This window comes from Monodon monoceros, unplaced genomic scaffold (assembly GCF_005190385.1).
Source record: "Monodon monoceros isolate NGI ecotype Baffin Bay Population unplaced genomic scaffold, NGI_Narwhal_1 Super_Scaffold_15, whole genome shotgun sequence".
Lineage (NCBI taxonomy): Eukaryota > Metazoa > Chordata > Mammalia > Artiodactyla > Monodontidae > Monodon > Monodon monoceros.
The window spans coordinates 501,876-520,640 of record NW_021703771.1 but is presented as its reverse complement, the minus strand read 5'-3'; the positions used below and the strand labels follow the sequence as shown (position 1 = coordinate 520,640).

The 18,765-nt window shown below is 37.8% G+C and overlaps 1 protein-coding gene across 1 annotated transcript in view; it reads left to right on the top strand.

Annotated features, from left to right (window-relative positions):
• EYS (eyes shut homolog) overlaps window positions 1-18,524 on the top strand; it is a 1,642,163-nt gene extending 1,623,639 nt beyond the window's left edge. Inside the window, exons 40-41 of the mRNA XM_029223300.1 lie at window positions 12,087-12,248; window positions 17,335-18,524. Coding sequence (XP_029079133.1) covers window positions 12,087-12,248; window positions 17,335-18,524 — 1,352 coding nt within the window. The remainder of the gene's footprint in view (window positions 1-12,086; window positions 12,249-17,334) is intronic.
• Window positions 18,525-18,765: the final 241 nt, after the last annotated feature.

The window sequence follows — 18,765 nt, the reverse complement described above, 5'->3', positions numbered from 1 at the left end:
TTATAAACAGGACCCCCAAAGAAACGATTAATATTTATATTTACCACTGTTTAACAACCGTGGCATTGAGTGGCACCAGACCAGTGGAATCTTGTGAAAAAGAAAGCAGAATGGGCTGATTAGTGAGGTGGAAACACTTGGACTGTAGTGAGGCACTATCTGATTTAGGGAATCCATAGGTTTCTAAAACAAGCAATATTTTAGTTTTATAAGAAACTGCAAAGCTATTTTCTAGAGTGTCTGTGCCATTTTACCTTCTCATCAGCATGTGTGAGAGATCACGTTTCTCCACATTCTCACCAGCATTTTCTGTTGTCATTATTTTTTTTTAACTTTAGTTTTTCCGGTAGGTGTATAGTGACATTTTATTGTCCATAAACTCTTTTTAGACTTTTGGGTATCCATGACACCTATTGTTTTCAGTTTTGAGGCCTCAGCTGAAACTCTTAGACAGCAGGAAACGTAGCACTGAGAAGTTTCCTGGATTACTTATCTCAAAGAAAGTCAGGCAGACAAGTTTACCTACTAATCAAGCCTCCGAGTTGTCAGATGGAAGGGCAGGGCAGAATCTGTGGGCCGGGTGATATTTTCTAATTGGATTGGTCTGCTAGTTTTGTGCCTATTTGTCTCCCAAGTTGTATATCCCCAAATTCAGCATGGGAAAGTGGAGGAGGCTGCAATTAAAAATACTAGAAGAGTCATTTTTACTAAAGATTTTAGAAGACATTGAGGTTTGAAGAAGTACTGATTGGATACTCTTGAAACAAGCATAGAATAAAAAGGAAGAGACATCTCCAACACTTCTGCAGAAAAGCCAGCAGTTGAGCTCCAGCCATGATGGAGGAGGTCCCCAACAGGAAGGTTTTCTGGAGCAGGTGAAAGCCACTGGCTGCCGGCTGAGGCAGCTCTCATGGGCGGAGGGGGGGGGTGGTGGTGGTGGTATGAACAGATCTGAAAGGCATTAGGAGCAGCAAACTTTGTCAACACGTCACCATTTTCTTACTTCAGGTTTTGAAAGCGGTAAGATGCTCTCAAATAGCACCCATCAAAGAGGGAAATATGAAAATGCCTGAATTATGAATACAGTATATTTCAGCAGCTGCTTTTTTCTTTTTCATTATATTTATTTTCCTTATATCCATACTCTGTGTCTTGCTTAGGTTCAAGCATACTTTAATTTTAATTTGTCAGTTGTCTTTGAATTACCATGGACCTGGGCACATATTACCATTTTTTAATATCAAGTTCAGTTTTAAAGGGAAAAAAAGAACACCATGTCTCTCCTTGTCTTGCTATTCTAATGAGAGTGAACATATTACCCACTGAATCAGAACACTTTGAAGTCCTATTTATGGCTTCTACCTGTCTCCGTGGGCAGACCCACTCACATCTAAAAGGCATCAAAACTTTTAGTACTCTACTTGAGCTGTAAAAATTTAATGTACAAAATCATCGTAATTCAGCACTAAAAGGTATCAACTATCTATTCATGGTTTCAAAAAAGCACAGTCATTTAAAAGTAGATCTTCATCTGTCTTATCTATTTAGATAGATCCATCCCTTATCTAAGAACACAGGGCATTGAAATTCTTGAGCACACAGCTTTCAGTTACAAGAATTTCAAGCCAGTGGGAGAAGTGGGAGGTGCGAGCCTATGTGCAGCACCTCAAGTGAGATATTTTGAAAACAAAAAAGGCAAGGCCTCATATTAACATCCAAAATATGAATTTTAACCTAATTAGGATTATGCTTTATTATAAACACTTATCTTTTTTGGAATTTTTGTGGTTCTGAAAGTGCTGAAAAATTTCCTATAATCTTCAGCACCAATAATCAGTGGGTTAAGAAATTTACTTTCTAATTCTTAAAGTAAACATAGTACCATAAAAAGCCAATGTTAAATACTCTTTAAGTGGATATTATGGTGCAAAATGCAGATTCCCATTCCCCTTTCAAAATGAAGGTACTCACTACCTCAACTGCTGGGAAAATTGCCTGCACGTGGCTTAAAGCTGAGTCCCTCCCCAAGACTGAAGGGAGCTGCCTTGTCCACCCTAGCGACAGCCTGAATCTAATGACTATTTGATGTGTAGGCAATGGGGAGAGAGGTGCCTGAAAGGCCTGGCCACCATGCCTCAATGTGAAGTAACTCTGAAGGGTCATCCCAGCTCCAGAGATCTCATGAAATCAGCTGCCAACTTCTCTCTCCTGCTGCCTTCACCCTCTCACAGGTGTTGTTTCCAAGAGCATTCTCCAATAAAACTCCTGTACACAAATCTCCACCTCGGAGTCTGTTTCCTAGGAAACCCACTCAAGCGAAAATGATGCAGGAACTAGCTTGAAGGGGCCCCAACTGGTCAAATGAGTAAGAGTTTGAGAAACAAATTAATTATAATTAATTAATTATATTAATTATAATATTAATGGATTAATACCCACTGAATAAAAATAATGAGACTATACTAATATAAAGGAAGGAAGGAAGGGGGGAGGAAGGAAGGAGGGGAGGAAGGGAGGAAGGGAGGGGGAAGGAAAGAGAGAAGGAAAGAGGAGAGATCTTCCTTAGACTTACTTATTAGTAGAATTTCAATTAATAACTGCAAAAGGAATGTTACAAATAGAGAATCAACATGTGGCAACAATCTCTGGAATGCTGATTCCAGCTGGAGTTGTCAGTGAAGGTGGTGGTTGGCTGAGGAACAGGGTATTGATAAAATCTTGGAATACCTTCCCACAAAATACAAATTAATTGCAAATGGAAATTGAGAATTTAAAGTGAAGAAACCTGGCAAAGACAAATATGTGCAGGCAATCAAAATTAGCATTACCAGTAAAAAGGGGGGTCTACATTGTGTACCTCTTCATGTGCACAGCATCATTTTTTGTTATTTCTGCAAAGATTACATGATCTGAATCCGGTCATGCAGAAACATCAGATGAATCTAAGTGGACAATTATCCTAAGAATGTAAGACCTTTTAAAATCTAAGGATGCAAGACCTAGAAAACAGATAAGAACAGAGAAACTGTTCCAGATTGAAGGACTCTGAAGAGACATGACAACCAAGTGCAACACATATTCCTGGAGGGTATCCTGGATCAGCACGGAAATAGCCACTGTTGGGACAGTTGATGACATTTGAATTGAGTCTGTAAGTTGGATGGTAGTATTGTACCAATGTTGATTTCCTGGGTTTTTTTTTTTTGGTTTTTTTTTTTTTCAAAGAGTGTGTTTTTTTTTTTTTTTTTAGATGTTGGGGGTAGGAGTTTAGTAATTTATTTATTTATTTTTGCTGCGCTGGGTCTTCATCTCTGTGCGAGGGCTTTCTCCAGTTGTGGCAAGCGGGGGCCACTCTTCATCGCGGTGCGCGGGCCTCTCACTATCGCGGCATCTCCTGTTGTGGAGCACAGGCTCCAGACGCGCAGGCTCAATAGTTGTGGCTCACGGGCCCAGTTGCTCCGCGGCATGTGGGATCCTCCCAGACCAGGGCTCGAACCCGTGTCCCCTGCATCGGCAGGCAGACTCCCAACCACTGCGCCACCAGGGAAGCCCGATTTCCTGGTTTTGAGGTTTGTGTGCTAATTATATGAGAGAATATCCTTGTTTGGGGAAAATAATCACTGGAATATTTAGAAAGGACGGGGCATCACATCTTTAGATTGCTCTTAAAAGTTTCAGAAAAAAGACTAATAATGATAAATGGTGTGTGTGTGTAACAGAGAAGAAAAAAATTCAATAAAATAGAAACAACTGCAGAATATGGGTGAAGGAGATATAGGAGTTCTTTTTATTATGGCCACTTTTCCATAAGTTTACAATTATTTCAAAATAAATTATTAAAAGTTATTTTCCTTTTTGTTTTCATTATATAACTGGGTTTTTTAAAAAAATTCTTTTTTAGCACTTTCAGCACTTTAAGTGTCCTTGTTTCTATTGGACGAAATGATCTTTTAAACACCTCAAAAACAAGCTCAGACACAGCAAATGTGGTATACACTAAAAAAACCCACAAAAACAAAAGCCTCAGAGGTGAAGATTAAACTAATCAGCATAAGGCCTAGTGCCACCTGCTACTGACAGGGTTAGCTTGTTTTTCCTCTGAACCATAGCTTTGTACAAATCTATGCATGTGGATGTAATATCATTCCTTGGATAGTTATTGAGACTTGTCTTATGGCCCAGGGTATAGTAAATAGTTGTAAGCGTTTCACATGTTTTTTTACAAGAACGTGCAGTGGGAAGTGCTGTGTTCTTCCCATTCATTATATCAAACTAGTTGATTGTGCTGTTTAAATCTTCTATATTTCTTACTGATTTCTGTCACTTGACTCATTAACTACTGTTGATTACTGAATTCCAGATCATATCTCAGCCTAGTCAACTACCACCTTGAAAGTTTAAAAGTCATCTCAGCTGTCCTGAGCTCTACATCTTCTCCAAATGATTTGCTCCTCCCACAGTCCCCATCATTTTGGTTAACGGCAACATCATCCTTCCAGTTTCTCAGGGTAAAAAGCTTGCAGTTATCCTTGATTCCTCTTCTTTCTTCCCATGTGTAATCTTTCAGCAAATCTTGTCAACTCTAACCTTAAAAGAGATTTGAAATCTAACCACTTCTCACTACTTCCACTCTACTTCTCTGATCCAAGCCACCATCATCTCATACCAGTATTATTGTAATCACTTCTTTGACAGGGAGACCCCTATTTTCACCCTTGCTTTTGTCACTTTCAGTGCAGCAACCAAAGTGATATGGTTAAACTTAAGTCAAGTCGTGGCACTCCTCTGTTCAAAACTTGCCAGTGATTTCCAATTTCATTCTGTCTAAGCCAAAGTCTTTATGATGGACTTTAGGGCCATCCATGTATAGACAATTTCCTATGGATCTCTCAGGTTTCTGCACAATTTTTGAGCACAGGCACTGCTGCTTTTGTTTCGGATTATCTTTTCCAGTATGTTTATGTAAAAAACATCCTTGGAAGATAGAGATACTGCCTTCCTTCAGAGCACCACAGCATGCTCACTGCCCATTATAAAAAATTTGTGTCTCTGACCTCAGATTTCCTCTCTAAGTAAACAAAATTTCTGACACTCTGGCTATTGCTAATACTGTGAGCAATAAATTGTCCTTTGTTTCTGACCCAGGAGTTTCGTGTTTTCTGCTATCATCCATGAAAATTTGGCACACTAACTTATTAACCTGCCAGCAGATAAAATCTCAGATACTTCACAGTTCTTTACAATGTGATCTGGTCCCCATAACCCCTATGACCTTCTCCCTTAAAACTCTCCTCTTCTTTATTGCCCTTCAGTCACACCGACTCCTTCCTGTTCCTTGATCATGGCAAGAGCCCTCCACGGGGCCTTGCCCTTGTTATTCCCTCCCTCCCCAGTGATCCTCATAGGCCTCTCCTTGAGGCTTTTATTCTAATATCACTTTCCTTGAGCCTACATGCACATCCCCTAATTTTTCTTTCTAGGGTGTATCAACATCTAGCATATTACATATTTATTTAGTTTGCTCAATATCTCTACCCACAAAGATGAAAGCACCAGGAATTTTTGTTTGTTTGTTTTACTGTTAACACCTCTGACAGTCAGCCAAAATCCTTTTAAGTCTACTTCTGGGAACCTAGTGGAAGTCTTAGCACAAACATTTGCCTATGGTGCGATAAGGAGGGTTGTCAGTGGTTAGCAAGTCTAGAAGATGGAAATCAGGAAGTATTACATTTATGGTTCAAAATACATGTGGAATACCTTCACCATAAACTGATGATTTTCAGGAGTTAGTAGGCATACAAGAAATAATTGGAAATTACTCAATGACTCAGCAGCTGGTATGGCCCTGTCAATTTTCCCCTTCGCTCTCTTTTAATCCGTAAAAGAAACAGTTGAGTCATAGAGAACTTAGGTATTTTTCCTGTTCTACTCCCTCCTTGAAGCCTGGTAAATAAAAACATACCTCTTTTTAAATATCTCACACCAATATTTTGAATGTGTGCCATTATTAGAAAATTTACTTCTCCCAGTACTTTCTAAATATGATTGAATACTTAATTAAATAATAAGCTATTAGAGTCAAGCAAGTCTTCTGCATTATATAAAAAAAGAAATAAGTCTGTATTAAGTACCTTTTCAAGACATACAATGCCAGAGCTACTAATAAAATCTATTTCTTTTGATTTTTAGTTCAGTGACCTTTACATATAGTTTCTTACTCGTCACTTTTTTGGAGAAGGGCTGGTGGGGCGGTCAGTTGTCTTATCACGAGCTCACATGTGCACAGAGAATTCCTGGTTCTGGCGCTGACCCAGTATCAACAGCAGTTTCAGGAGAAACCTCCTAAGGTTTAATTTAATTTAATTTCCATAAATCAGAAGGACAGATGAAGGAAAATGCAAGTGTAGCTTACACAGAAGGGAGCCAATATATATGTTCTAAGTTGGTGGAAGGAGAAATTAAATTTAAGAATATAATGTTAATTTTTAAATGTAAATTTTAAGAAAACAGCAACAATAATAATAGTCATTACTTACATAATATTTACTATGTGCTGGGCACAGTTCCTTAAATATATTAACTCATTTAACCTTCACGACAATCCTATGAAGTACTCAGATTTTCTCCATTTGAGAGACAGAAAAACCGAATCACAGAGGGTTAAGTAAGTTGCCCAATTTCACATACCTAGTAATGGTGGATCACAAATGGAAATAAAAAACAACTATTTAATTGGAAGAAGGTGTGGATGAAAAATTAGGCAGTATTAAAAATAATTTGTAGGGCTTCCCTGGTGGCGCAGTGGTTGAGAGTCCGCCTGCCGATGCAGGGGACACGGGTTCGTGCCCCGGTCCGGAAAGATCCCACATGCCGCGGAGCGGCTCAGCCCGTGAGCCATGGCCGCTGAGCCTGCGTGTCCGGAGCCTGTGCTCCGCAACGGGAGAGGCCACAACAAGTGAGAGGCCCGCGTACCGCAAAAAATAAAATAAAATAAAATAAAGGAGACTGTAACTGTGGGATGAGTAAGGCTTTCTAAAACAAGACACGACAAGCAAAAAACATAATTTAAAAAAACAAGTAGTTTGGTGAATAAAAAATAAAACTTTTGAATAACAAAACAAACCATAAGCAAAGTCCAAAGAAAAATGAATGAGATTATGTTTGCAAAATATATAAGAAAGGATTGGTATACAGTATAAATTTTTAAAACTTCACATCCAATAGAAAAACATGCAAAAGACATGAACAGAAAAGTCACAGAAAAACCAAATGTGTGATACTCAAACAAGAAGCTCAACTTCACTTGTAATCAGCAAATTGCTAATTAAATATTAAATCCTGTATGATTGCCCCAAGTTAAAAATGTGAATAATTTCAAGTGTGGGTGGGGATATGGATATGCATACTCTGTCACCCACTGCAGACTGGAGTATAGATTGGTGCAGACAACTTTGGAGGGGACTTTCGTAGCATCTACTAACTCTAAAAATGCACTTGGACTATGACACAGAGATTCTATTTCTCACATATTTACACACGAGAAACGTTCTTACATGTTTACAGGGAGGTATAACCAAGTATGTTCACTACAGAAGTATTAGCAATAACAAAATAATTTTAAGCAACCCAAGTGTCTATCAATATGAGAGTGGTTAAAGTTAACCGGAGATAAATTACGATATATCCAGAAGTAAAAGGAGGCCAGCGTATATGGATTTTAACGAACAAGGAGGAAAGTGGACAGACAGGGCCACCATGTAGGCTGTTCACTGAACATCTCCAGGGAGCACTTTTCACATAGACTGAAATGTGAATGGCACCCCATGGAGTTGTGCAGTGTACCATCTGCATAACAATACCTGGGGGACCTGCAGATGGGGATGATGTCGGGGATTTAACAGGAAACCAAATCATACAAAGCCTCAGAGGCCATGGTAAAGAATCCACATGTTATTCTAAGTAAAATCCCTAAAGATTATAAACAGGGGAATGAATTCATGTTTTTTTTTTTTTTTTTTTTTGCGGTACGCGGGCCTCTCACTGTTGTGGCCTCTCCCGTTGCGGAGCACAGGCTCCGGACGCACAGGCTCAGCGGCCGTGGCTCACGGGTCCAGCCACTCCGCGGCATGCGGGGTCCTCCCGGACCGGGGCACGAACCCGTGTCCCCTGCATCGGCAGGCGGACTCTCGACCACTGCGCCACCAGGGAAGCCCGAATTCATGTTTTTAAAAGATTCCTCTGGCAACTATGTGAAATGAATTAGAGGGGGTTAAGAGAAGTGAAAGGTCAGCTAGGAGTGTATTGCAATGGTCTAATCAAGAGGTGATAGTGACCTCAATCTGGATAGTGGCAATGGAAATGGAAAGTTGTAGACAGACATAAATATATCATCCAGACAGGATCTGCAAGACCTGCTGATGCATTACCCTGGCAAAGGCAGAGGAAACGTTGGAGAGAGTGCAATTAGGATGACTACCAGTTTTCTGTACAGAGCCGTGAATGGATAAGGGATCCATTTACTGATCTGAGGAAGTCTGGGGGAGGAATATTTTCGAGCAGTACAATTTCAAACGTGTTAAACTTGATATGACTGAGATATCCAGGACAAGTTATCAATGAGAATGATGGCTATATGAGATTGAGCTCAGAGAAAATGTTTAGACAGATATAAATTTTAAAGGAGTTGTGATATGTTTTTTGAGCACATGGAACTAGATGAGAGATCACCAAGAGAAAGCAAAAAAGAGGGAGGAAGCTAGGAAAGCACTGAGGAATTATAAAATTTAGAGGACAGAGGCACATGCAGCCAGAGAGATAGGATGGGAAACCAGAAGAAATGGCTGAGATGTCCTTCAGTGAGGGAACTGCTAAGGAAATTATCCTATATCCATTCTATAAAATATCATGCCCACACAAATACAGTCAGTTAATCTTTGACAAAAGAGCAAAAGCAATACAATGGAAAAAAGATAGTCTTTCAAACAAGTGGTGTTGAAAAAGCTAGATATGCATATGCAAAAAATAAAAAGTCTAGATAGACACAGACATTATCCTCTTCTCAAAAATTAACTCAAAATGGATCGTATACCTAAATGTAAAATACAAAACTATAGAACTCCTAGAAGATAGGAGAAAAATCTAAATAACCTTGAGTTTGGTGATGACTTTAGATGCAACACCATAGGCAGGACCCATGAGAGAAAGAATTAAGTTGGACTTCATTAAAATTAACAACTTCTGCTTTGCAAAGGACTTTCAAAATAATGAGAAGACAAGCCACAGACTGGGAGAAAATATTTGCAAAAACATGTCTGAGAGAGGACTGTTATCCAAAATAGGCAAAGAACTTGTAAAACTCACCAACAAGAAAATGAAAAACCCAATTTAAAAGTGGGCAAAGGATCTGAACATACACCTCACTAAAGAAGATATACAGATGGAAAATAAGCATAAGCAAAATGATCCGCATCATATGTCATTAAGGAACTGCAAATTAAAACAACTGTGAGATACCACACCTACTAAAACAGCAAACATCAAAAACACTAACGACACCAAATGCTAGAAGTGGTATAGAGCAACAGGGATGCTCATGCACTGCTGGCAGGAATTCAAAATGATACAGCTACTTTGGAAGACAGTGGGCAATTTTTACAAAACTAAACATACTCTTACCAATGATCCAGCAATGACACTCCTTGGTATTTAACCAAATGAGTTAAAAACTTATCTCCACACAAAAAACCTGTGCACCGTTGTTTATAGCAGCTGTATTCATAATTGCTGAAACTTGGAAGCAATCAGGATGTCCTTAAGTCAGTGAATGGATAAATACGCTGTTGTTCTTACAGACAATGGCATATTACTCATCGCTGAAAAGAAATGAGCTATCAAGCCATGAAGACATGGAGGAACCTTAAATACCTATTACTAATTGAAAAAAGTCAACCTGAAAAGGCTACAGGCTGTATGATTCCAACTCTATGGCATGCTGGAAAAAGCAAAACTATGAGGACAATAAAAATATCAGTGGTTACCAGAGGGAGGGGAGAAGGGAAGGGTACATAAATGAAGCACAGTAGATGTTTAGGACAGTAAAACTATTCTTTATGATACTATAATGGTAGATACACGTCACTATACATTTGTCAAAATCCACAGAATGTACACTAAAGAATGAACACTAAGGTAAACGATGGACTATTTTTAACCAGGTCTATTTTTTAAAATACTGTGCAAGTATTTAAAAGAACCAATAGGCAAAACACGCTAAAGTCAAAGTTTCGTGAAGACAGATTATTGAGTAAAAAAGGCAAGTATATTATGTATAGTTTATATATAATATGGTTTCATTTATGTGAAATAAATCGGGTACTAGATATACACACACATTAATTGTATGTGCACTGAAAAACAAGGCCTGGCTATATAATACTCAATAAACTGTTAATAGTGGTTCCTGGGAATTAAGAGAAGAGAAAGAAGAATGACATTTCATCTTTTTACTTTACACTCTTCCGTATTATTTAAATGACTTATAATAAATAGGTCTTGCTTTAGTAATACTTAAAAAAATAATTTCAAAAGGACACACTTTTAAAACCTTCTCTGTATTCTTAATATAAACTTTAATTCAGTGTTTATGAAAATATGGTTCAAGTGACACCTAAGTCAGAAATACCTGGATGTTTATTAACATGTGTCTACTTCCTAGACCACATCTCAGTTTTAATAATTCAGATGCTCCAGCAATGAGGTACAGGACTTTGCATCCTTAGCAACTACCCCGGGCGATTCTAACCTCTGCCATTCTTACTTGCAATAAGTCAAAATGAATGATGTAGTTGCTTAAAAATCAGCGAATGCCTCTGGGGTAAACACTTACCAGATACCTATCAGCCTAAAAGTGAAAGACAACAGTTAGTACAGGCCTGACCCAGAGGGAGAAAAGGCAAAATAACTAGATTAATGGCTCAAGGTAAGTGGTGAACCAGCACAGACACAAGAAACACTGTCACATTATAAAATGAGAAAGAAGGAATATAGACTCCGTAAAGAGATAAAAACTGCCTAGTGTTCAGAACTTTCCTTCTTCGTCTAATAATTCCCATCTGGTCAGTTATACACAGAAGCAACAAGTAATATCTGAGGGACTATAAACCTGTATAAATGATTCTACTTCAATTCATATTGAAATGAATTTTCTCATGCTTAACCTGAAGTAAAACCCAAGAGTTAGCACCTTCTGCAGAGGTATGGTCCTAAATTAATGCCAAGTAAACTGACATTTATTTCGATTTATATAATCACTTAGGGACTTCCCTGGTGGTCCAGTGGTAAAGAATCCACCTTCCAATTCAGGAGACTCGGGTTTGATCCCTGGTCAGGGAACTAAGATCTCACATGCTGCAGGGCAACTAAGCCCACACGCCACAACTAGTGAGCTCGCGCACCTCAACGAGAGCTCGCATGCCGCAAACTACAGAGTCCATGCACTCTGGACCCCACATGCCCAGGAGTCCGCGCACCACAACTAGAGAAGCCCACAGGCCTCAACAAAGACCCCGCATGCTGCAACTAAGACCAGACGCAGCCCCCAAAAATAATAATAAAGAAAAAATTAATATATATATATAATCACTTAAAATATCTCTTGACTTGATTACACTTTATACTTTAATCAGATATATAGAAACTGAAGAATAATTCATATAGTGATGCCTTCTATCTTCCCCTATTTGAATCTTTTTTAATGTAAGCATTTTTAATGTAAGACATTCCCTAGAATCTCACATTTTTGAGATACGAGTAAGATATTCTCAGAATCTATGCATCTGAAGTCTTTCTATAATGCAACCTGGAGCAGAGGATTTGTGTCACACAGTACCAAACAAAAGGAGCACAGAAGGTTTTTTTAATTGGCCTCTAGTTAGTGGGATTAGAACAGAGTTACCAAGGTTCAATGTGTTCAGTTGGGAGCAACTCTTGGACGGTAAGTTCTTAAATGACAAAACTATGTGAATTTATTGTATTTATGAGCAACACACTTTTGAAATTCAGGTCTTTGTTTTGTTTTGTTTTTTAAGCTTTGTCTATAAGTGATCCATCTTTCAAAAGCCACGAATTATCCTGGATGTCTTTTGCTTCCTTTCCTGTTCGAAAAAAGACACATATTCAGTTGCAGTTCCAGCCTCTTACTGCAGATGGCATCCTATTCTACGTTGCCCAACGCTTAAAAGCAGAGTCAGGTAAAGTTGGCAAGATCTTTGCTGGGGAAAAAAAAAATTCTAATGAATTCCTAATAGGCTCTTAAGTGATGTGTCATAGAGTATTTTTTTAAGTCACTTAGTCTATAAAATATGTAAACATTTGATCTTTTTGTTCTATTGTCCCTGCAAATGTATGCTTTGAATTGACTCCTAAATATGAATGTTAGCAAAATAGCAAGAGCTTTGTTAGAATTACAGTTAGCAAAGTCCAAATATAGCGTATGCACAACTTTATAACAATCCCATCAAAAAAAGAGGTTGAAGCTATGCATAATAGTCCTATGTCAAAATGGACAAAATGTGCATATAAAAGGTAAAGGAAAGAAAGGCATGACTGATATATTCCCAGTAAATCCATCCACATTTATAACTCAGAAAAATTCCTTTAAGTTATTCAGTCATTTAAATAGTAAACCTGGGACCCACGTTCCAAAATAAGTTTATAAAAATGTTTTTTTAACTATAAAAATTGCATAAATTATCATAATATGAAATAAAAATATTTTAGTATGTTTCAGTTTGAAATTTTGATTTTTGAGTTTTTATTGCTAACTCTTGATTTCCATCTTCATAATATCTTTCTCCAGAACTCTGACAAAGACATTTGCCTATATAGTTACATTTCTACTGCCAAATATTTTTAAATGTTTACATTTGGCTTTTCTTTCAACTTGTTTCTCAGAAAATGAAATTTTGGTAATGATAAATAAATCAGTTTATTTTGTTTCAACAGTGAACAAAAATGATGCTCTGATTTTCACAATCTAGTATAAGGAGTTCTTTTAAAGGTGTCTCATTATGCTGCTAAATAATGAGACTCTCAGAGAATTAGACAAAAGTGGTTCCATCTCAAGGCACTGGTAAAATACTTTCAAAATAATTTCAAGGAGAAAAGATGATAATTTCAAAGGAAAAAGATAAATCTCTTAGAAGAGGTTTGTTCTCCTGAGATTTGATATTTGGTTTTAAATGTATGATTGATTTAAATCTCCCCGTGAAAATGCCAAATGGGAGAATCATGTACAAACAGAAAATTTCTATTTTTAAATCAAGAGACATTAAAAGACAATCATATTAAGTTGTATTGCTCATAAAAACTCAAGGTTAACCTTTGTATGATAAGGGCAGAAAATCAAGAGATATTCAGGACTGTGACTGGCCAAGAACGTCGTGCTATCGTTTTATAATCAGTACACTGGATAGTCATATTTATGTGTATAAAATAAAAAGCTCATTTACATTAACACACATAGGAGAGAGGGAGCACACTTTCTTACATCTAAATAGCTTTGTATTTCAGTTCATAACCGTCAAGATTTTCCTTTTTTATGCCCTTAGACACTATTAACAAAGATGAAAATAGATTAGTTTCATGTCATAACTGGTGCTGCATTTGACACTTATGTAAGGAACTCATGAAAACTTTAAAATATTAAATCTATACTCTACATTCTCAGGCTCGGATTAACCTGAAGGTAATTATCAGATGAAAGGCATAAACTTATTTATTAATAATCAGGTGGTAAAGTATGTTTCATTCATTTAAGGTTGCATAAAATACAGGTGACTGCCCCGTACTTTGACCTTCTCTAAGAGCTATGTCTGATATAAACATTAACCAAGCCTTCTAGCTGATCCTCTGCTGAGAGGAGCTATTGGTAAAAATGCCCAAACATTTAATACACAACGTCAAAACCCACAAATTTAGATATCAGCAGCCAGTTAGGTTTTCATATGTAGACAAACAAATTCTCAATTAACAAGGTTTCTGTTTCTCTTTAGAGCTTATTCATTTGAATAATTTCAAATAGTGCAAAATTTAAAACAAAATAACTTAAAAATTATCCTAGTTGATTTTAGATCTCTGATTATGGAAAGAAATTTTAAAGAGATAAACCTCGGCACTTGTTTATCTGTTTCTGCTAAATATTTAATGTCTTAAAATGAGCTTTTTTGATACAAAATCAATTTTATGTTAAGCACCAATTAATCACAGATAGCCTGAATTCATCTTGATGTGGTTACAATCCTCACAGATAAATGTGTATTGAAATAGCCTCGTCACCCACAATGTAAAGTTAAAGCATATTCAAACAACTGAACAATAAAAGAGAAATAAGACAAGAGCATACAAGCAAAGTCACGTTAAGATTAGCCTTCCCTGGCTGAAGCTATTCTCCTTGATCTTTCTTCTAGTTGTCAACTTGGCCAGTAATATTACAGATCACAGCTTCAGCTTTCCTAATCATTTTTTAGATATTTTTTATTCCAACGTAGCTCTTTATTGAGGATTATTTACTATAGAACATGCTACAAGTAGCAGGAGAAACTTCTTCCATGATCCTGTGAAAGAGGTTTGTGCCCATTTGCAGGCCATGAAGTATATTCGGAGTGTTATAAATTTTAAAACTTAATTATATTTCATTGTTCTAGGTTCTGTGGTATAAAAATGTAGATGATTCAATCTGTATTTAATTTTTTCATATATAACCTAAAATCTCATAATGCAGCTTCTCTCTTTCTTTAGGCTTAAAATGGTGTTTATGTTAGAAAATCCATGAATAAACTGAATTTCTTCCTTTTGTTGGGAAAAATTTTAAACTTATGTATATTACAGGGAAAAGATGTTTTTGTTTTTGTTTTGTTTTGCTTTCGGCCTAAAACTAGTTGTTGAGAAATACTGAGTCATCTCACCCCACAAGTATACAAAAGGAATTTCCTAATTGAACAATTAGTTATGAGCATCTTCTGTGCCAGACACTGTGCACGGTGCAGGGGATAAAATGTTGAGCCAAAGCGGCACAGATCCTATTCTCAAGAAACTTACAAGTTGGTGGGTAAGGCAGCTGTTAGTCAAATAATCACGGATGTAATGACGTAGATTATATTCACTAGAAATTCTCTATGAGGAAAATGATTAAAAACAAGACAACCGTATTTTGCATGGTCTCATACAGGTAGAAATGAGAGGTGCGTGACTTTAGAGCTGCTAGGTCTCCCAACCATCCTTGAATAGCCTGGTGTGGACCACAAAGGGGAGGAAAAATAACAGACATTGGGTGCTGGAAGGAGGTGAGACAGCGTGGACAATGCATGTAGGAGGAGAGTACCACTTGTCAAGAAACCGCCCTGGACAAGAAAAGGGAAAATTTTATTGGTTGTGAAATGTTAGGGGGAAGGGAAAATACAGTCTCAAGGAAGATTTCTACATGTTTTGCTATGTTAAACACTTTGCTGCCCTCTGGAAGGAATCTTACCTTGTAGGGCTACATTCTTTTCCCAGGCATGGAGAGTTGCATTTGCTTTTCCTCTGAATGCCTCACTGAAACTTTCATAAACATGCTGGATACTATTTGTTCAGATTTGTTCAGACATGACTATAGAGTTATAAAATGAGATAAATATTGTGAAGGAGAGAAAACTAGTGCTATTAAAGCAATAGTGGAATCAAGGAAGACTTCTCTGAGGAAGTGGCATTTGATCCGAGACCTGAAAGATGGGCAGGAGTTACCTAGAGTACGTGGAGCGGGACGGGGAAGTTTTCCAAGAAAACAACACACGCAAATGGTCTGTAAGAAAAGGGTAAACCCTAACAAGGTCAGTGCTGCTGGAGGAGAGGGGAGAGCACTCCCAGTAAGGCTGCTGGAGAGGGAGTCTCTATACCTTAAAGAATCTAGGTTCTTATCCCAACAGGGAATGCCATTAAAGGATAGCATAATGATCAGACTTTCATTTGCAAAGATCACTTGAGCTTCAGCGTAGATTAGAAAATCAACTGGAAAGCAAGAAGGGTGGAGCGGCTCTCCCAATAGATCAAGCTGGAGATGACAGTAAATTTAACTAAGGTGGCAGGAGAGAAGTGGGCAGAATGAAGGTGTTTACAACGAACCAAAATGCTAGAAAATCTGTTTGATTAGAGACCCAGGATCACACTTAAAATATTGTATCTGATCACTGGATGGATGGAGTGACTTAACTGAGTTTGGAAAGACTGAAGGAGACCAGGTGTATGGAAGGAAGTTCACAAACTGAGAGAAACACCCAAGCAGAGAGCTCATAGAGATTTGCGTACTTGTAGATAGAGCTTGCTGCCAAGAGCATGGCTGAAACTTTGGAAAGCACACCATATGAGATTTTCATAGCACCACCACTAATCGCTCTTACTTCTGTGAAGGAGAAATGTCGCTGCTCTATCAGTAAACAAAGGATGTTGCAGCCATCAAGCCACCACATTGCAGCCTCCCCAGGTGAGCCCTGGGGGGACGCAGGATGGAAACAGGATGCCCCGCATCAAGCAGTCAGCTGCTGCAGCCACACCCGACGGTGCACCCTGAGGGGACTCAGGATGAAAAAGCACAGGGCACTGGCCCCAGGTAGCTGAGGTGCATGTCAAAGGAATGATTTCAGTGAGCCCAGACTCTTGCATCTTCCCATACATAGAAAAGCACTAAATTCCTTAGCTCGAGATGTCTGGTTTTCTTTAATTAACAGTAATCTTTTGATATTCTGACCACCTGGTCTTTGTTGATTATTTCCTGTTGTCATCCGTCTCCCCGCACCCCGGCCCCGCCCCGCCTCTTCAGAGCAGTCCCTCAGAGTGATTTGAGAGTCCTGTCTCCCGGGCTTGAAGTCCTTAGTAAGTCTGCCAAATAAAACATAATTCTCAACTTGTAGGTTGTGCATTTTTTCCAGTCAACACTCCTCTTATCTTCCCCCCACCACCACCGTCTGTCAAAAACAGCATCAGTGGCTCAGAGTCAAACATCCAACTTAATTTTTACACATTCATCCTTAACTTAAACCGTTAAAGAAAAACCTCACTTTAACTTGGTACCACAATACATTCATTCAGTGTGAAATATTTACAACCAGGGAAAACATATGTGGCCAACTCCAGAGCAAAAGAATACAGGATATGTGTATGAATGTATCGATATATTTTGATCTGTAAATGGACACAAAACTCTCTAACATAACTGTGATCAAGATTTGTTATCTTTTTTCTCCAAAAAGGGGCACGTTTTTAATGAAGTGACATTTTACTGTTGCTTTTCTTTCTCCACAGGTGATTTTTTATGTATCTCTTTAGTAAACGGTTCTGTTCAACTCCGCTACAATCTTGGTGACAGAACTATCGTTCTAGAAACTCTCCAAAAAGTAACTATTAATAGAAATACTTGGCATGTGATTAAAGCAGGAAGAGATGGTGCAGGAAGCTACCTGACTTTGGATGGGATAAATGTAACAGAAAAAGCCAACGTTAAAATGAGCTCCCTGGACACAGATACCGACTTCTATATTGGAGGAGTGTCATCCTTAAATCTTGTAAATCCCATGGCAACAGGGAAAGAGCCTGTAGGTTTTCAAGGTTGTGTCCGAGAAGTTATTATAAATAATCAAGAATTACAATTAACCGAATTAGGAGCAAAAGGTGGTTCAAATGTAGGTGACTGTGATGGGACAGCCTGTGGGTACAACGTGTGCAAAAACAGGGGTGAATGTATAGTAAATGGCACAACTTTTTCTTGCAGCTGCTTACCACATTGGGCAGGAAATACATGTGACCAGTCTGTGTACTGTTTGAATAATCTTTGCCTCCACCAATCTCTATGTTTACCTGACCAATCATTTTCTTACAGTTGTTTGTGTACTTTGGGTTGGGTGGGAAGGTATTGTGAAAACAACACTTCATTTTCAACTGCAAAATTTATGGGTAATTCTTACATTAAATACACTGATCCAGATTACAGAATGAGAAATCTTCAGTTCACTACTATATCCTTAAATTTCAGTACTACTGAAACAGAAGGTTTAATCGTATGGGTAGGAAAAGCTCAAAATGAAGACAATGATTTTCTGGCAATTGGTCTCCATAATCAGACCCTGAAAATAGCAGTTAACTTAGGAGAAAGCATCTCTGTACCTATGATTTATAGCAATGGTACATTCTGTTGCAATATGTGGCACCATTTAATTATAATTCAAAATCAGACTCTTATTAAGGCCTACCTAGATGACAACCTAATTCTCTCTGAGGATACTAATCCACACAAAAAGTTTGTTGCTCTCAACTATGATGGTATTTGTTATCTGGGGGGCTTTGAATATGGCCGAAAGGTAAATATTGTTACTCAAGAGATTTTTAAAAGAAGTTTTGTTGGCAAAATTAAAGATGTATTTTTTCAAGATTCAAAAAAAATTGAGTTAATTAAATCAGAAGGATACAATGTTTATAATGGTGATGAACAAGATTAGGCTAACAAACTAGCAATTTAAATATATAAAATATGTATGTAAATATAGTTGATAGTTCTTTCTTTGGCATATTGTTTACTGGAAATCAACTGTTTACTATTACCTGAAATAGTCTAAATGTTAACACTTCTTTTTTTTTATAAGCTTATAAAATATAGCTGGAGAAAAGATTTTGGCCATTTTTCCTACATCCAATTTATCTGAGTCCTGAGTTTTCTCTCCATTAGTTCATTTAGTGTTT